This window comes from Grampus griseus, assembly GCF_964374135.1.
Source record: "Grampus griseus genome assembly, chromosome: 1".
Lineage (NCBI taxonomy): Eukaryota > Metazoa > Chordata > Mammalia > Artiodactyla > Delphinidae > Grampus > Grampus griseus.
The window spans coordinates 161,359,893-161,379,181 of NC_139017.1; the positions used below are offsets into that span (position 1 = coordinate 161,359,893).

At 50.2% G+C, this 19,289-nt stretch overlaps 1 protein-coding gene across 1 annotated transcript; it reads right to left on the bottom strand.

Annotated features, from left to right (window-relative positions):
- Positions 1-823: 823 nt before the first annotated feature.
- SESN2 (sestrin 2) lies at positions 824-17,958 on the bottom strand (the record flags this gene model as incomplete). Its single annotated transcript, XM_082669163.1, has 10 exons — positions 824-2,621; positions 3,404-3,548; positions 6,499-6,689; positions 7,046-7,164; positions 7,463-7,613; positions 8,196-8,408; positions 8,520-8,702; positions 9,088-9,285; positions 11,126-11,191; positions 17,896-17,958. The coding sequence occupies 10 exons, from the start codon at positions 17,956-17,958 to the stop codon at positions 2,535-2,537; spliced, it is 1,416 nt and encodes a 471-aa protein (XP_082525289.1). The 3' UTR covers positions 824-2,534.
- Between the last annotated feature and the right edge of the window lie 1,331 nt (positions 17,959-19,289).

Below are 19,289 nucleotides of genomic sequence, written 5' to 3' on the forward strand. Positions count from 1 at the left end.
GGACCAGAATCTAAGGGGAAGGGTACAGGAGAGTCAATCAGGGGAGGCTTCCTGGAGGAGACCCAGTTTTCATTTTATGACGGCAGTACTTACGAGGAAGTGGGAAGCCAGCAGGAGAGGTCTTAGCTCTTAGTCATGATGTGGTTTTTCTGATAAGCTTGCTAGAGTTCCTAGTGCCCAGAGAAGCTAAGAAGCTTGACCAAGGTCACACAGCTACTAAATGGTACTGGCACCAACTTGGAGTCACATCTAACTCCTTATGCCTGGATCTGTCTCCTTGGTGCTGGGGAGGGAAGGATGAGAAGCAAGTAAGAGTAATGTGATGAGGCAGGAGAAACAAATGGTCCCCCAGAAATTCTCAAACATCCTCCCTCTGCCACAGGCCAAGGCCTCAGGATCAAGTTGACCCCAGTTGTAATCCTGGTTCCACCATGGACCACTGATGTGGCCTCAGCAATGTCACTTGGCCTCTGAGTCTCAATTCCCTTACAGGATTTTGCTGCGGATTCAGAGAAATGACTCCAAGTACCCAGCCCGGGGCCAGGCATAATGAGAAAAATAAGATGGCCATTATTATTCCACAATGCCAGGCCAGCCACAGATGAGTGGCAGGGCTGGACACCCAAGGGACAAAAGTAGACCTTTAGTGCCAACCACTCCCAACCCTACGGTCGTGGGCACAAGTGCTTAGCAGGGTAAGGGCTGGCAGGTCAGGTCCATGATGCAATCACAGCTCCCTGCTTATGCCAAGAGGTGAACTATGACCCTTAGGAAATGGGAAAAACAGCCCATTAACAAGAAGTACAAAACAAAACCTCAGTGAACTTTTATTTCTCATCATACAGAACTGGTAGCAAAGGCAAAGATTTCTGCACTTGAACACTGAATACTCCTCCCCACCCACCCGGGGACACGTACAGTCATCTTGTCCCCTCTGGAATCCAAACCCCAATGCTGGGGCCTCTTCTCTCCTGCCCAGCTTCATTGCAGGGAGGGCTTTGAGGCCTGAAGGGGGTGCCAGCTGCTTGCCCATGCCTGCACGGGTATGAAATGTGGCACAATGACCAGGCTCCTCTCCTGCCCCAGCCCAGAGGGGAGGGTCAGAAGCAGCAGCAGCTTGGCCCTTGCCTTTCTTCAGTCACCTCCCAACTGGTCAGAGGGGAGGCACATACTGCCGGAAGAAGGGCAAGGGAAGTCATAATTCACAGCTCGTTTGCTACAGAAAGTGCCTGGGATCAGTCCTCGGCTGCTTCTGCCTTCAAGCAATCCACCTAAAACCAAGGAGAAGGGGATGGGGGTGGGGAGGTCCTTGGTAGGTAGCCCGGAGAGACTGACTACAAGAGGGGGGGGCTCCCCAGAAGCCCTCAAGATCCTGCAAGGATTGCAGTTGGCTGCTGGCCTCAGAATCTGAGTGAAGGCTCAAATATCTCAGAAACTACCCCTCAGTCTGCAACTGTGGAAATGGAGGTCACCTGGCCAGTGCCAGGGGCCACACAAGAACCCTGGGGTCTCCTGCCTCTCCCCCTGAGCCATGTACCACCTAAACCACCTAGAAAGGCTTGCTTTTTTGGCAATGTTTGTGGCAGAGCCATGGGAGATAGCAAAGTGGGATGCCAGCTTCTGCAGGGCAGGTGCAGCTCTGGGGAGGACAGATTTTTCCCTGTCCTTCTCTCAGACACTGACTATGGCTCTAGGGCTGAGGCCCTGAAGAACCTCACCCATAAAAAACCGAAATACAGAGAATGTATAATATAATACTCCCTCTTCTAAAGGCAAAGTGACCAACAGAGAGTCCAGACTCTCTAGAGATAATCTGCTTGTTTGATGTGCTTGGTCTCTCTCCTGGGGCCTCATACCACCAGGTGTGGGAGAAAAGGGTAAAAGGGCAAACAAAGGAGGTCAAAGGAACTGAACTAGGACTGGGGCAACCAGGGGACGAGAGGCCTGCAGGCTGCCTAACACAACAGGCTTTTGGGGAGCCAGACGCACAAACCAGCTGTGACCCTGACTTTCACATTGATGGATGAATGGCAGGTGGGAGGTAATGAAGTCTGAGAATGAGGAAGCAGGAGGAAAGGCAAAGCCGCTTGGAGTGTCAGTCCCTGGAGGTGTTTGCCCCTCTCCCTTGGGGGCCAGCCAGGGACTTCCCAGGCCAGGAAGGCCAAAGTACTTGTGCTGCCCGGGCCCCTGCCTGCTGGCACACAAGTCTGAGCTCAGCCCATTTTCCTTCCTGTGCCCTTGGCCTCTGGGGGTAGGGGCAGGAAGAAGGGCCTTGGCGCCTGGAGATTTGCTAGTCCTCTTCCAGCTCCCAGGGGCAGAGCTGAGATCCCAGAGTCAGTGCAATGATCCTGTCCATTCCAGTGAGAAGGAGGGTGTGGCTCAGGGGCTGCACATCACACACAGGCCCACCACCAGAATAGGGTGGGTGGGCGTGGGACAGGCAGGCTTAGGGTCTGTCTCCAGACAGAGAAGTCCTTGCAGGGAGAAGGATGCCTCCAGGGTCAGCTGCTCCAGGCCCAGGTCCTGCACACGAGTCAGGTCATGTAGCGGGTGATGGCACGGAGGGCATAGAGCAGGGCGGCTTGCATGCGGGCCTCCAGAAGCAGCAAGTTCACGTGGACCTGGGGCGCAGAACAAGGGCTTGTTGGCAACTGATGTCACTCCTCGCCAGCCCCTTCCCTCCCAGACTGCCACTATCCCTGACCACTCATCCTTCCCCATTCTTTTTTTTTTTTTTTTTTTTGGCCATGCTGTGTGGCATGCAGGATCTTAGTTCCCTGACCAGGGATTGAACCTGTGCCCCCTGCCTTGGGAGCACAGAGTCTTAACCAACTGACTGTCACGAAAGTCCCTCATCCTCCCCTTTCCTACAGAGATGCCTTGACCTTTCCTAAGGCTCTAAGCAACTTGGTGCAAGGACTGTGTTAGAATTTCAAGCACATTTATCCCTATCACGGCTAATCTCTTCATCCCCCGAAACTAAAAACAATAGCTACCCCTGACATCTATTTGGGATCAGAGGTTTACATTCATTTTCTTATTTCATCCTCCCAGCAACCTTGAAAGGCAGGCAGTTTTTATTCCTATTGTAAAGAAAACAAGCTCAGAGAGGCAAAATGACCTGCCCAAGGTCACATGACTACCAGGTAACAGGGTTATGATTTGAACCCAGGTCCTTCTGGCTGCCACTGAGGACCCTGGGAAGCACACTCCTACTTTACAGGTGAGTAAATGGAGTCTGAAACCACACAGTGGAGTAGGACATGAACCCAGGACAATACACCCAGGTGCCCCATCTGGCAGAACAGACTTAGTCTGGGGCACCTCACTGGGTCCCGACCCCTTGCCTCCTCCATGGGCCAGGCTGTCTGCTTCCGTCCTGCTCCTACCCTGAGAGCCTCACCTTCTCTGAGTGGCGGAAGTGCCTCCAGAAGTGGTTGTACATTCTTCGGGTGGTCTTCTCTGGATAGCAGGCCACTGTCTTGATATAGACCTTGAGGTTCCGCTCCAGGAGCTGGTTCACCTCTCCGTAGTCATAGTCATCATATCTGGATGGAAAGGCCCCAGTAGCATCACTTACCCTCTGCTCCCACAAGTATCTCCTCTCCCCAGTCCCACCCTGCAGAAGGAGGAACAGAGAGTGGCGAGAAAAGGCAGAAGGTAGGAAGCAACTAGAAACTTCATTCCTCTTAGAAAAACAGCTGATGTCATATTATCACAGCCCACTGGACTCGTAGGGGAATGCACAGAGGGTGAGCATGCTGTACTGACCATGTGAACATGTATTCATGGCATCCTCAAAACTACTGTACACTACTGTATACAAAACTATTGTATACAATTTATTGTATTTCATCAGCCTCAATTTTACAGATGAAACTGAGGTTCAGAGAAGTGAAGTCACCTAGGTCACACATCTGGGAATGGGATTCAAACTCAGCTCTGCCTGACTCCAAGGTCATAGTCACTACTTTACAGCTGAGGCCATGCATGGAAGATGGGGCAGGAGATCAATGCAAATATTTACCCTGGAGAAGGAAGAGGGAAAGAGAAAAAGGAGCCGGTAGTCATTTTACAGATGGGCAAACTAAGGCCTGGGGAAGGCAATTAGCTTGTTCAAAGTCAAAGAGCAAGTTGGTGACAAGTCTAGAAGCCACTTTGTCACTCCCTAGTCCAGTGAGCCAGTGAGTCATCACAGATCAATGTGGATGAGGAAGACTGGTTTAATTTTTCTTTACTTTTTTTTAAATTAAAAAAAAAATTTTTTTTTTTTGGCCACGCCACGCGGCACGTGGGCCCTTAGTTCCCCGACCAGGGATCGAACCCGTGCCCCCTGCGGTAGAAGCACAGTTTTAACTACTGGACCGCCAGGGAAGTCCCAGAAGACCAGTTTTAGACTAGAGGACAGATTTGGTAGACAAAGGTTTAGGAGTGAGGGCCATGTTGGAGAGTGGAGGAGCCTGGACCTGGCAGCTGGGCAGGAACTAGCCTGTGCCACACACACCCTAAGATGCCCGTCCATCTTTGGCCTTCCCTGACTTAGAAACCTGCCAAGGAGGTTGGCCAGAAGGAGGCTGGCCAATTAAGCACAGCTCAACCCACTCAGTGAAATATGATTTACAGCTAGTAATGCACAGAAATGCACATTTTTCTACAAGGAACATGTACCTTTTTAAAACTTTGGGGATTTCTTTTTTGATGCTTGGAATAATAGCTAAACTAGAAAAGCAAGAAAAAAAAATCACGTGTTCTCTAAAATATGCTCTCATTTGATTAAACTGAGTAAAATAAATACAGTAGACAAGAAAGTCTTATTTTTGTAAAATTATATGTGTTTTGGTCATTTGTGCATGGAAAAAAGACAGGAAAGAAATATTTGACAATAATAAGAGCAGGTGGGATTATGGATGATTTTTAGTTTCTTCTTTTTGTTATCTGTTTCCTAAATTTACTAAAAATCTGGCTCTTTACAGACATCAAGCATATCTTTTAAAAAACGAAATAACAATTATAATTTCAACTATACAAAAGCAACTACATAAGAAAGAAAAAAAGCAATGGAGGAAAACATCTCAGAATGTGGATGTGGTTGTGGAGTAGTAGAATTTTGGGAAATTGTTTCTTTCTTTAATTCTTTAAATTTACCACAACATTATCAGAGTGAGGTTTGTAAAAATAAAAAAATTGTTCTGTGTATATTTTTGACAAGTAATTTCACATCTAGGGTTTACCTACAGGGACTTAGGTATAGGGCTTCCCTGGTGGCACAGTGGTTAAGAATCCGCCTGCCAATGCAGGGGACATGGGTTCGAGCCCTGGTCCGGGAAGATCCCACATGCCGCGGAGCAACTAAGCCCGTGCGTCACAACTACTGAGCCTGAGCTCTAGAGCCCGCGAGCCCCAACTACTTAGCCCACATGCCGCAATTACTGAGCCCGTGTTCCGCAACAAGAGAAGCCACCACAGTGAGAAGCCAGCACATCGCAACAAAGAATAGCTCCCACTCGCTGCAACTAGAGAAAGCCGACGTGCAGCAACGAAGACCCAACGCAGCCAAAATAAATAAATAAATAAATTTTTTTTAAAAAAAGGACTTAGGTATAAAACTAGTCATTGCACATGGTATTTGTAATAGTGAAAAACTGCAAACCACCTAAATATCCAACAATAGGGAAATGGTTGGATAGTTACACTTCATCCACAACAACACTATACAGTGGCTAAAAAGCATGCAAGATCTATTCACACCAACAAGGAAGGTGGTTCACAATAGATTATTAGGTAAAAAATGCAAGTTGCAGAATATATCAAGTATGATTCCATCAATTAAAAAAAAACTTACTCAAAAAAGATCAGAAAATACTTAGGTAACAGAATGAAAATGTAATTCATCATATACTATACAGAGACAGCCATTATCAAATAACATTTTACGGTACAGCCTTCCACACATTTTCCATGCATGTACACACTTTTAGTTTAAAGAAAAAAAAAAGGAACAAAAAGAAGATTCTGGTTGGTAGCCAGCTTTCTTTTCTTTCAATACATTTTGACCATTTTCCCATGGCAATATAAATAAGCCATTATTATAATTTTTAATAGCTGCATAATATTTCACTGAATGGATATGTCATTATTTAAAATCCCCTACTGTTGGCATTTCTGTTTTATTTATTATGAGAAGAAATGCTACTTGGAATGAAAATACAAATATAACTCTCTCTCTCTCTCTCTCTCTATATATATATATACACACACATACACATACGTACACACACACATATATATAAAATCTCCCTAGTTATCTCTGGGGGTCGGATTAAAGAGTTTCAAAAGGTGAGCATGGCTATTATCTTTTATAATCAGCAAAGAAATACATTTGCTTTGAACAACAATATAGGCAGGAAGAAAGGGAAAGAAAAACAAACAGAAAAAGGAAACAATTGTGAGCTCAGATTGAGGGCTTGCAGTACACTCATGCCCAGGTCTTGCACTCACCTGATGCCAAAGACGCAGTGGATGTAATTCCAGATGGCCCTGCGGAGCATGGAGGTATCTACTCCGCTGTGCATGGCAATGGTGTTGTAGGTGAGGCTATAGGCTGCCTGGAACTTCTCATCCAGCAGCTGCCCACCCTCGGGGTACAGCCGCTGGATCAGTGAATAGCCATGGTCCTCCCAGGTATAATCCTGAGGAACGTGGGAAGGGGTCAGTGAGGAGAATGTTTGGGGCCCAAGGCTAGCTGGAGAGACGCCATCCTCTGGAGCACACCTTGGCTCTCCATAATGTGTCTCTCCACCCCACAGATCTAACCCGTTGCTTGGTCTGGACCTGAGAAGCTGAGGAGGATGCAGCTTGGTGGTGACTTCCTCCTTGTGATCAGGACCCCCTGAGCTTAGGGCACAGGTGGATCCCTTCACATCCAGGGTCTCCCACTTCCCTCGTGGGATCCTGAGGGAGAGAAGGTACCCAAATCTCTAACTACACAAACCACCCACCCCTGCTTGTTTGCAAAGCAATAGTAAGACCAGTGGGGAGAGCCTACCTGGGCGCGGAAGGTGGGGGGCGCCTGAGTCCCCCGCCGGGTGAAGTCCTCGTATCCGAAAGTGGGGTCTTCCACAAAGCACAGCATGTCTGAGTTTGGAGAGGGCTCCAGGATGTCCGCTGAGGACGTCAGAAAGAGGTCATGGTGAGGCCAAGGCATGGAGCACAGTGGCCTCCACTCCTGGTTAATCACCATTAGGGGGCTGGGAAATGCAGAGTAGGGGGCCAGAGAAAGCCCCTCACCACATTGAGTGGGACCAGGACTTCGGCAGGAGCCAGGCCTGGGGGAGGAGGTAAATCAGGCCTGTGGTGGCTGGGATGTGGCTGCAGAGGTGCAGCGCATGGAGGTACCTGCTTCCCAGCAGAGATGATGTAAGGAGGGGGCGGCCCCTGAACCTGGACACCTGTGACCCTGTACCTGAGGGGGTCACCAGCAGGCTCTCTGACTTCTCCAGCTCAAAGCGGCTCTCCATCTCCTCCTGGGAGGCCCCCTCATCCCGCAGCAGGCTCTCCTGCAGCTGCCTCATGCGCTCCATCAAAGCTTCCACGTCGCGGGCAGCCTCAAAGCCCTGCAGGAGAGACCTGGTGGTGGCCATCTACTCTTCCTCCCTGGGCCCCAGAAACCCCACACGTCTTTCCCACATGCCGGGCCTTCCTGAACGACCGTAAAGGCCCCGTGCCTCCTCTGTGACAGCCACTGCACTGGACAGCTCACATGGCCTGTGCTTCCCAAAGTGATGTTTAAGAGCTAGAGAATAGACACGGCTTCTCTGAGCATCAACTTCCCTCACAGAAAGGGCTTTTTAAAGTATCTGTATTTTTAAAATACAAACAAATAAGCCACTTTATAGAATGAGAGGCAAACTTCGTATTTTTAAAGTTCTAAAAGTCAGTGACTTTAAGCCCACGGGGCTCCATGCTGAGGCCAGTCACATGGTTATTTCATCTCATCCTCACAACCCTTTATGAAGTGCGAGTCTTTATCCTCATTTCCCAGATGAGGAAACTGGGTTTCAAAATCAAATAACTTTTCTAAGGCCTCTCAGCGTGCGATAGGGAAGCAGCTTCAGATAGGGAGGCGCTGTCTTCTACCCAAGGACCAGGGGCCATGCCAGCTTCCTCTCCCACCAAGACTGAAGCCCGTGACTTACCCCAGAGTGGTTCAGTGGGTCCCTGCTGGGGGGTGTGCTCTGCTCACTGGGGGGTGAAGGGGCCTGGGGGGCGGGGCTTCCCTCGGGGTCCCCCTCAGGGAGGATGCCACAGCCGAACACGAAGGAGGCTAGCGAGTGGCAGTGGGTGAGGAGGACCAGGGCCTGGATGAGCTCGGCCAGGGACCAGCTGTGCTCGCCTGTCTTCAGCAAGGCCTGGAGAGAAAAGGAAAGGCCAGACCTGCTCAGTGCCTGCCCTGGGCTGCCTGCCATGCCCCAGCCCGGCCCCCGTGCTCCCTTGGGGACCCGCCTCTCTGCCCACCGCACCTGGATGTGCTCCTTGGTGATGAGCCACGGCCGATGAGCCAGCAGCTTGTTGATCTCGCTGAGCTTGCGCAGCTTCTCGGGGGCACGGTGGAGGCCAAGCAGCCACTCAGGGTCACCGCCAGTCTGCAGAAACTCAGCCATGTGGGAGCCCACCAGGTAGGAGCACTGGTGGCGGGCGGCGGCCTGGAGGTGGTGGACAGAGCCCAGGTCACCCGCTTCTTTCTGTGCCCTGCTCGGTGGGTACCCCATGGAGGGAACATCACGAGCCTCACTGTCGCCTGAGAGGCAGGAAACTTAGGTTCTAACCCCAGCTTTGCCCCTGGCTTGTTGTCCTCCCTTGGGCAGGTCACCTGACTCCTATGTGCCTCAGTTTCCCCATCTGCAAAGCAGGCATTAAATAGGCCTCTCTTCAAAATCTAAAATTCGATGGATGGTCAGATAAAGCCAGGGCTTTGCTTTATGCTGCCTCTCCTCCTTGTTTGTGGAATCAAGCCCCCAGCAGAGAGATCTGAGCACCGAATCCCCCAATGTGTCCACCCCTACAAAAGTCAGGCTCAGACAGGCTCACCATGATGGCGATGTAGTGGCGCCAGGAATTGGCCAAGGGCCCATCCGTGTGCAGCAGCAGGTAGTGCAGGCGCCAAAAGCTGGTAAAGTAGTCGGGGTGCAGGCCCATCACCACTGCCAGGTTGTCCACCCTCCCGGAGGACATCAGCGCCTCCAGCCCCAGGTGTTGCTCGAGGCTCTCGGCTCCCTCCCGAAGGACCTGCCAAGCAGAGGTGAGGAAGGGATGGCTTCCCCTCCTGCCCTCCCCACCAAAGAGACCAACATATTCATTGCATTCATTGGGATTTTAATAGCAAGGAACTGAAGACAACCGCCATGTCCAAAAAAAGGAGAACAGGGGAGGAAAAGATATTGCATTAAATGATTAAACAAATACTTATTAGACACTTTATATAATACTGGTTGATACTTATATAATGCTCGCTAAGTGCCAAGCACTGTTCAAACACTTTACATATATTAACTCATTTACTGCTCACAACTATGAAATTAGAGACCTGTTTTCTCCAATTTTAGATAGGAGGCACAGAGATTAAAGTACAGCTTCTCCTGCTTTCGTAGAGCTTCTATTCTTTTTTTGGCTGTGCCGGGTGGCTTGCGGGCTCTTAGTTCCCCAACCAGGGATTGAACCCAGGCCCTCAGCAATGAAAGCGCAGGATCCTAACCACTGGACTGCCAGGGAATTCCCCACAGAGCTTCTATTCTAATAGTGCAAATCCATGCAGTCATTGGAGGTGGGTACAAAATAGTTCACATTTCCTGAGTGATCTCTCCGTGCCAGGTCTGAGTTAGGAGCATTCCCCGCCTGCATTATCTCACTGATTCTTCCCAGTTACCCTGTGAGGTGAATACTATTATTTTCCCCCACTGACACATGAGGGAATCAAGACCCAGAGAGATTTCATTCTGTGCTCAAGGTTACAGACCTGGTAAATGACAGAACCAGGATTCAATTCCTGATTAAGCCCAAAGCCTATTTCTTTCCTTTACTACAGAAGAGGAGTGGTTATTTATAAATGAAAAAATAAAAGATAAGAACAATATTTGAGCTTAAAATTCTGGGCTACGTAAATAATCAGCGGGTGGTTGTGTGTTTTCCACTTACAAAGGGTGGAAGGAACTGAAGGGTTTAGGCGTTTGTTAACAGCTCATTAACTGCTTGGCCTACACATTAGGAGAACAAGGAGGACAAGGAAACATTTGTCTTTGTTCACTGAAGGCCAAAGAAAAAGAAGGAAACTATTATTTTTTAATTTGCCTGTTCATGGGTTTTGAAGTTTCCCCCACCACCAGGCACACACTGGAGTGTCAGTTCCACGATGTCAAGGATTTTTGTCTGTCTTGTTCTCTGCTGTATCCCCAGCACCTAGAACAGTGCCTGCCACACATTAATCATTCAATAGATATCTGTTAAATAAATGAATGGATGACCTGACTCAGTAGATGAAAGGTGTCTCTGTTGCATTAAGTGAAAAAATAAAACACAACAACCAAAAAAAACCACACCAGAAACCCAAATAAACAACAACAACAGAACCATGTTATAAACTCTGACCTTGGCTCCGTATGAAAAAAAGTCTGGAAAACAGTGGCAAATGGTTAACAGCGATTACCTCTGTGGGAGTGGGATTGTAAGAGACTAAAGCTTTCTGAAACGTTGGAAATTGAAAAATAATGAACACATATGACTTTTGAAGTCGAAAAAAACTTTAATACACGCACAGTCAAGGATGAGAAGATAAACATGCATAGTTCTATCTTCTTAAGGAAATGCAAGTCTTGTTCTGGGAATCACAAGTTTGCTCATTACCTGGCTGTGTTATTATCACTTTATCTCTTTGAGCATGTTTCTTCCCAGCAAGATGGGGTTGACATGCTTGCCTCAAAGAGCTGTTTTGTGGATTAAATGGGTCAAGAACCTGAAGGGGTAGTTTCAAACCTGCAATTTCAAGAGACCAGCAAAGCCCCACACACACTCAATGCCCCATGTCCTTTCTTCCCAGGGACCCACAACAATTCCTAACCCCTTCCAAGCTTACCTCCTCCACTGGAATGAAGGCGCTGGGCCCTCGAGGGCCTCGCCGAACCCGGCTCTCCCTCTGCTCCTAGAAGGAAGCACATCATGGTTAGATGGAGGTAAAAGCGAGGACTAAGAAGATGGTTCTCTCTCCAGTTTTCTCCTCCTATCCGAGGGGTCACACTAAGTTTTTTTTTTTTTTAGGCTGCACCATGCGAAATCCAGGATCTTAGCCCCTCAACCAGGGATCGAACCCGGGCCCCCTGCATTGGGGGCGCAGAGTCTTCACCACTGGACCACCAGAGAAGTCCCCCACACTGAGCTTTTAAAATCACCTTTCTGGCTCACCTTGCATGAAGCAGTCAGGTGGAAATATACACCAGTTTGGTGGGTGAAGAAAGGGTAAAGCGACCAAGAGAGCTTACCCCACAGGCTGAGTTCTTCAGGAACTGGGAAGGGACACAGGAGCCCACTATAGAGCCCCAAGGGAAATATACAGCCACCGTGTTGCACATTTCCAGGAGGCCACCTTCTCGGCAGCCCTGGAGAACCTATAGAAGAAGCCCCCTTGTTCGTACCCTGAAGCCAGGTTACCAAGTCCCCTAGACTCCTACGATGCAGCTTCAGCCCCTCTCAAACCCACAGCCTCACCGATGGTCTCCCTGCCTCCACAGCCCCGCCCTCTCCTATCCATCCTCTACCAAGTTAACAGAACGAATGAATAAATAAAACATTCTCCCCCAACCCCACCTCTGGGACCAGGAGCAGATCTAGTGAGTACATGACACTGGTGGTTTCTAAAGAGGGCAAACTTGCTGTAGCCAGAGTGAACTTCCTCAAGTGCAAAATCTCATTACTGGCTTAAAACCCTGCCTCTGCCTCCTGTAGCCTCCCAGACCATTAGTGGCTCAGGCCCGCCGTGCTCACACTGGTCACACCTTTTGCAGAGCTAGCTCTGTCTTCCAGGGTCTAAGAAACTTTCTTCTGATCCTCATCTGTGACCCCCCAATTCCCAACGCTTTTGCTTCTGAAAACGTTGCCTTCTAATTGTCTGAGATAGGTCTCCCTACTACCATATCACATTCTGTGGAGAACGGTACCAGGTAATTCACACTAGTCTGTGAATGAAGAAAACAGAGAAAGCAGAGAGGCGTGGAGGGCAGGGCGGTACAACGCTGATGGCAGCAGCTATTCTGACGTGGCTGTATTGGAGCCTCTATGGAAACCACCAGTTTTATTTATCCATTTGTTTTGCTACCTGGGAGGGGGCTCTCAGCACTGGCCTTAGAAACAGTTTATCCAAACCAGAGTCATACCCTCACTGGACAGAGACGGTGTCCTCCTAACTCTCCCCTCCTCATTCAAATTTAGACTTACTGCTAATCCTCAAGTGTCCAGGGACTAAAGATTATAATTGAACCTTCCTTTTCACATAGCCAAAAACCCCCTGAGGGAGGCAGAGCTCTGGGGCTCTGAAAGACCACAAAGGAAGGAACAAGGGTACAAAAGTCCCAGGCATGAGTACCAATTCTGCTGCCACTAACTTGCTGTGTGACTCTGAGAAAGTAACCTAAACTCTCTGGGCCTTAATCTTGGACAAAGAAGGTAGCTGGGCTGACTGCTTAGGCCCCTTTCAGCCCATACTTCTGGGATCTACCAGACCAGCCTGGTCCAAGTCCAGCATAGAAACCACCACAGTCCCCAAGCACTCCCGTTTCACCTTCCCTCCTCCCTCACCAAAGAGAAAAAAAACCTAACAGCTCTGTCTGGGAGATAAGGATTGCTGACTCCACAAACTGGGCCTCCCCCTCAGGGGACCTAAGGACAGATAGAAAACCACAGCCAGGTGTGGTGGGGAAAGGCAGGAAGGAACTGGGGGAGTTGGGGGGTGTGGGACAGGGAGGGCCCAGCAGGGTACTAGCGAGGGACAGTGAACAGCTTTGGGAATCCCTTCCCACTCTAAAATCTGCCCCAGGAGCTGTCAAGGGAAGAAACTGATGCCTGTGGGTCTCTAAATGATAGGTCTGGATCTACCAACATTATCAGCCCTGATGAAGAAGATGATGATGATGATAGAATACTGTTAAAAGATAGGGGCTCTTGACACAAGCTGCCTGGGCTCAGATGACAACTCCACCACCTATTATCTGCTAGCTCTGTGAGCCTCAGTTTCCTCACCAGATTACGGGGTAATAGTACCTACTGTCACTGGGTAGTCATGAGGACGTAATGAGGTACTGCCTGTATAGGCCTTAGCTCAGTACACCTGTCACAGCAAGCGCTTAACAAGTCAGAGATCCTTAACCTCATTGTTATTATTTCAAACGAGGGCCTCTCAACCCAAGCTGCACATTTAGAATCCCTTTGAGAAGCTTTTTAAAAAATACCAATGCCAAGGCCCAGCAATTCTAATTTAATTGGGTGCGGCCCAGCATAATTTGCCGGGGAGGGAGGGCCATTGTTTCACACCACTTATTGATCACTTTCTCAATTATAAGGCACTGTGTTAAGTGCTTTCCAGGCGAAACCAGAATTAATCTGTTCACTCAACAAATATTTTTGATGACTACATGGCAGGTAGCAAGAGTACAGGAGTGAAAAGACAAAATCTTAGCTTTCCCAGAATTTACGATCTAAAGGAGAAAGACAATCAAACAAATGATGAATAGGATGTCAAATCATAGATTATATGGATGGGTGGGGGAGTGTGTGCAATATTTCAGTCCTAGTAGACAGGCAAAGCCACTGAGGAGACAACCTTTAAGTTGATATCTAAATATCAAATATCTAAATGAGTTGATGGGCCTGTAAAGGGCCTGTAAAGATCTAGGGAACCAGCATTCCAGTCAGATGTAACAGAAAGTGCAAAGCCCTGAAGGCAAGATCAAGCAGATTCTACTCCAGAGCTCCAGTACCCTGAATGCCTCCCCAACCTAGACACCCAAAACTTGAGAGGAAGCAGACGGGGCAGGGGCCCACCACCAAGAGATGACACCTCCGAATCAGCCCTCCCCTACTTCCTGGGGTAGGAAGGCAATAATAATAATGGTGGGTAACAACACTGATTACCATTGGCGAAGCATTTATTTCATGTGCACTTTAAGGGAGTTCTACTACCAGAGCTCCCATTTTACAGATGGGGAATAAGGTTCAGAGAGGTCAAGTCACTTCCGGTCACTCAGCCAGGAAGGAGGTAGCAGAGTTAGGATACAAATCAGGTTTCCTCAACTGCAGAAACTTCCTATTCTCTAAACTTCTCAAGGTCTCAGAAGCCCCAAGGCTTTGCCTCTGAGGTTCACCAGGAATGAGAAGCTCCTTCTCCGTCTACATTCCCAGGGGATCCACTGCCCCAGTCACAGCCCTTGTCATCCTGCCTTGTTTCTTACCTTGAGAGCACACACTGGATCTAGTTCTCTGTTGTTATCCCAGAGTTTAGCACAGTGAGTCCAATAAAACTTTGTGCTATGATGAAATATTCTTTATCTGCGCTGTCCAATAAATATGGTAGCCCCTAGCCACAGTGGCTGAGCATTTGAAGTATGACTAGTGCAACTGAAAAACTGAATTTTTAATTTTAAAAAATCTGATTTATCTACATTTCAATAGCCACATGTGGTTAAGGGCTACCATATAGGACAGTGCAGGTTCAGCACACCTGATAAAGGCAAGATCCCCGCCCTGACTATGTGGATAAAGAAAGGAAAACCAGAGGGGGCGGGTGACCTACCCAAGGCAACACAGCTAGGATGGGGCAGAGGGAAAACCAATGAGTTCCAACTGAGGGGACCACACAGGGCAGCAGGAACACTGAGGTCAGACAGCCGTCTGGGTGGCCACTCAACTGCGAGGGCTTCAGGCAAGTTGTAAAGAGAGGATAATCACCTCAGAGCTCAGTGCCTGGCTCTTGATTTAAGCGCTCACTAAAAGTTACCTTTCATATCAGCTTCCATATTACGTTTCACTAGCACACTGGTTGCATCTAATCTTCATCAGTTTGGGGGTGGGGGTGGGGGTCTCTTCTGCACACAAGGAAAGATTAAGGTTCCAAAGGTTAAGCACCAGCTGACAAGAGGCCAACCTGAGATTTGAATTCAGCTCAGTCTGGCTTGCAAGGGTCCTGTCCACCACCCAGATCAGCCTCTTGGAGTAGCCCCAGCCTTTATTCTTGGTATCCTATCCAGAGCCTGCAACCTCCAGGACTCAGCTACGGAGACCTTCGAAGCCACTCTGCCAGCTGGGAAGGGGCAGAGACTCCCCTCCCCGTGGGCTGCTGAACTCAAGATTCTTGCCTGGGTTTACACCTGAGAGGGAGACAGAGCCCAAGCAACCTCTGATCTCCAGCCTTGCAGGGAGGGGTGTGGGAGTGGTGCATATAAACTCATATGCCCACCATGATCTGGCCGATTTCTCACAACCACCTGGAGGGAAATACGTCTTCTTATCCCTTTTTCAGAGACAGCTCACTGAGGTTCTTTTGGAGCTCAGATCTGACTTCAAAGCTTGCACAGTTCACAAGGGTCAGCTAAGCCAACAAGGGGCAAATAGTTACGAGCACCTATTAGGTACTAAGAACAGTGCTGGGGGTGGGACCTACAGAGTGTTTCTAGTCTAGCAAAGGAGACAGACAAGAAATTCCTGATTACACAACTGTTATACTGTAATTGGGATAATAGCTCCTGCAATGGAGAAGGGGAACAGGAAGCAGGTATGCAGAGGGGAATTATCTGGTGGGGAAGGAAAGACTTCCCTGAGGCAGTGATGTTTCAGGAAGTGATTCTAGAGCCCAAGAGGGCTCTGAGAACATACCACCAGTACTAGAGTGAAGCATCTGAAGGCCTTGACCCAGTGAAAGCATGTGTGGCGAAGTGATGGGAGTTGAGGGGACTGTATATTCCTTGTTCATACTTGTCCAACTTCCCTTGGGCCTTGGGCACCCAGCTCTGTAAGTTCAGCACCCTACTGTCTTCTAAAGATCCTGCTTAAAACAGAATTTTCCCAAGGTCCTCTTTTCTTGAGAGAGAATCTGTAGAAAGGGGTCAGATATCACCAGCTTCCCCCCACCCCCGCCTGCTGTTGACAGCTGGCTTCCACCTAAAGGCCACACCCTCAGAGCCTTCCCAGTCCACCAGGGGCACACTCTTCTCCCCAGGTCACTTCCCAGACACTGTCCCAAAGAGGGATGGACCAATTCTCACCTCAGGCAGGAGGGGTGGGCTCGGACACCCCCTTGTGAGACACTCTGGGGAAAGGGAAATATGTGCTGTGGCCACAATCTAAAAATAGCTAGCGTGTTTGATACAGGACGTAGTTGCTATGCTCTAGGCACTGTGCGTTGGCCTTTGCATGTATTCTCAGTTAATTCTCCCAACAGTCCTTTGGAAATATGTCCAAATCTCCACAGGAGGAAGTTGCTGATCACAGAAGTGATCACTTGGCCAAGGTCACACAGCAAGTAAGTGGGAAGGCTGCCACATGAACCCGGAGCATGCCTGCTCTAGTGCCCAGGTGCTCCAATAAATAAAATTATTTCCATAAAGAAGGAAACAGACAGAATAAGGTAGCTTGGTCAAAGTCACGCAACTGAGAAGTGGCAGGAGCAGTATTCGTCCCTCCACTTCGGGCTCCTAAACCATGATAGGGAAAGGTGACAAGCTAACAGAAAACCGGGGACCCCCGGAAACCGTGCTGCTCAGAGAAGTGCAGCTGTTTTTCCCAGGGTCACAGTTCAGGACTAGCACTTGTCTGACTCCCAACCCCAGTAAGACACTTGCGCCAGGCTCCATGTCTGTAAACTCAAGAAACAAGCAAAACTCTCCGTTGTGTGAAGCACACTTGGAAATCCTAGAGACACTCGAGCCAAAGAATGAGCTATTCTGCTGGGTTAGTGAAGGAAGCCTCTCTATAGCCCCTCCTGGGCGTCAATTTTCTCATCCCGTAGATTGGGGCTACTATTAATGGTATAGCTCATATTTTGCTAGTTTAATCCCGAGGACTCAGCGAAAAGGCAAAGCCGGAGCCTGGCATCCAGTAGGTGCGTAATAAATAAGATGGCCATTGTCCGTGGCGGTGGTAATGGGGGAGGGGGTGTCAGATTGGGTCCAGCCGTATTCCCAGCCTCACTGCAAAGACAGTCCCTCCAAAACAAACTTCTGGGACGTCAGACCACTTAGTAGGGCACAGCCAAATCGGCGCTTGGCTTCTGGTGTCGCGGCCAGGGTTTTCCCCCTCTCCCCCGTGCTTTGGCCGCGGCGTACCCGGCAGCCCGCCAAGGCCCCGAAGCGCCCACGCCCCCAATCCAAATCGGGGGTGCGGGTGGGGGCGGGGGACGAGGTCGACCTCCGTTGGCCAGCCCCAAGTGCTCCAATCCCCGAGCGGGGGCACTGCAGCGGGTACATATCCTACCTAGAAACAGTTCCTCTAGCCCCAGCCTAGAGGAAAGGATCTGCGGAAGGGGGCGGGGAGGAGGAGTGGTCGGGCCGCTGCGCCGGGATTTGCCTGGACTTGAAGACTCCCTCGACTAGGGCCCAAACCCAAGATAACGTCGAGAAGGCTCCCCTCTCGTTGGCCAGGAGTCCAAAGGAGCCTTGGAGGGCTCTACAGCCCCGGGGGTAGGGGCAGGAGGCGGAGGGAGCCGAGGCTGCCAGTTGATGCAACCCCACTCCGGCTTGCGCGCTCCACTCCCCCTCCCCGAGCCGGGTGGGGGTTGGCTCACAGACTCAGCTCGCGACAGCCCAAAGCTCGGACGCGGCTCTGGGTTCAAGGGAAGAGTGGCGTCGCTCGACCGCTGCTTACCTCTCCGGCCCCGGGTAGGTAGCCCTTCAGCTCGGCGCGGCACTCGGAGTCCGCAACGATCATGGTGTGCGCCAGGACCCAGCCGCGGCTCGCCGACCGCCCGTGCACCCGAGGGGCTTTCGGACCGACGCGCGCAGGAAGCCGGGACTGCGGGCCGCTGGGGAGGTTCTAGAGCCCCGCGGTGTCTCTCGGGGTTCCAGAAGGCTCTGAAAGCCCAGGACCCGGGAACGGCCGCCGCTGCGCTGGACTCCCCGCTCGTCTGGCTTCTGGATGGTGAATGGCCTCGGGAGCCTGGGATTGGCCGCGGCGCAGGGGTTTTCACGGCCCGGAGCGCCTCGGAAGTCCGCAGTGGCCACGGCTGCTCGCAAACCCAGCGCTCCTCAGCATCCCCACCGCGGAACTGCCAGCGCTCTCCGGGCTCTGACACCAGCAGCTCCGCTCTGCCCGCCGCGGTCCCTGGGGAAGGGCGGGGACACAAAAGCCCCGCGCCGCAGCCAATCAGATGCCTGTTTCCTGGGGAGGCGGGGCGACACCTCCCTCTGGAGCCTACGGCTCAGCCAATCGGCACCGGGAAGCGCCCGGGAACTCTGGGAGCTGTAGTCCGCCCCGGACGAATGCTGCAAACTTTTGCAAGAGGGTTTGGTCAGATTGCTGGCAATACCAGACGAGAGTGACATTCCGGAGAGTCATTAAAGCTGCATGACGAAAGGGGACTTCACCGGGCTGGGCCAGAGAGCCGGGTGTGAAATCCCTCTCAAGTATGTTCTTCAGCTTTTCAGTTCCTGGAGGGACTGGTTCGGGTTAGGAGAGGTAGTGCTAATTACAGAGCTGACCGCCAGATCTTTGGAGATCAGAGCACATAGCCCGGTTCCTCTGGCCTCCGGGAAGGCTCCATCTTAAAATGTACCAGACACAGGGAATCCAGCTTATTTGTGGAGTCTCTGGAAAAGCCTTCATTCATTGAAAGGTCCATGGCAACCTCTGGTCTAACCTCAGTCCCTATTGCTGCAGTTTCCCCTCTTCTGCTCCCTTGGGGCCTCCCACCCTGTCTTCCATACCCCTCTTCTAAAAACTTTGTAACAAGGTATTCTACTGTTGTTTTTTTTTTCTCACCTCTCTCTGGCCACTCCTTCTCTGACTCCTTTTTCTCCTCCCCACTCCTGGAACGTGGGTGTTCCCCTAGTTACTGTTTTCATCTTTCCTCTCTCCAGGCACACTCTCCCTCCCTGATCTCATCCATTTCCTGGCCTTCAACTCTCCATTTGGAAGTAAGTCGCTTCTACCAGCACCTCAGCACCTCAAAGCTGAATTCGTCTTCTTCTTTTCCCTTCCCACAGCCTCTTCACAGTTTTTCTTCAGAGCTCCACTTTTTGTTTCAGTTTTAAAGTTACTGT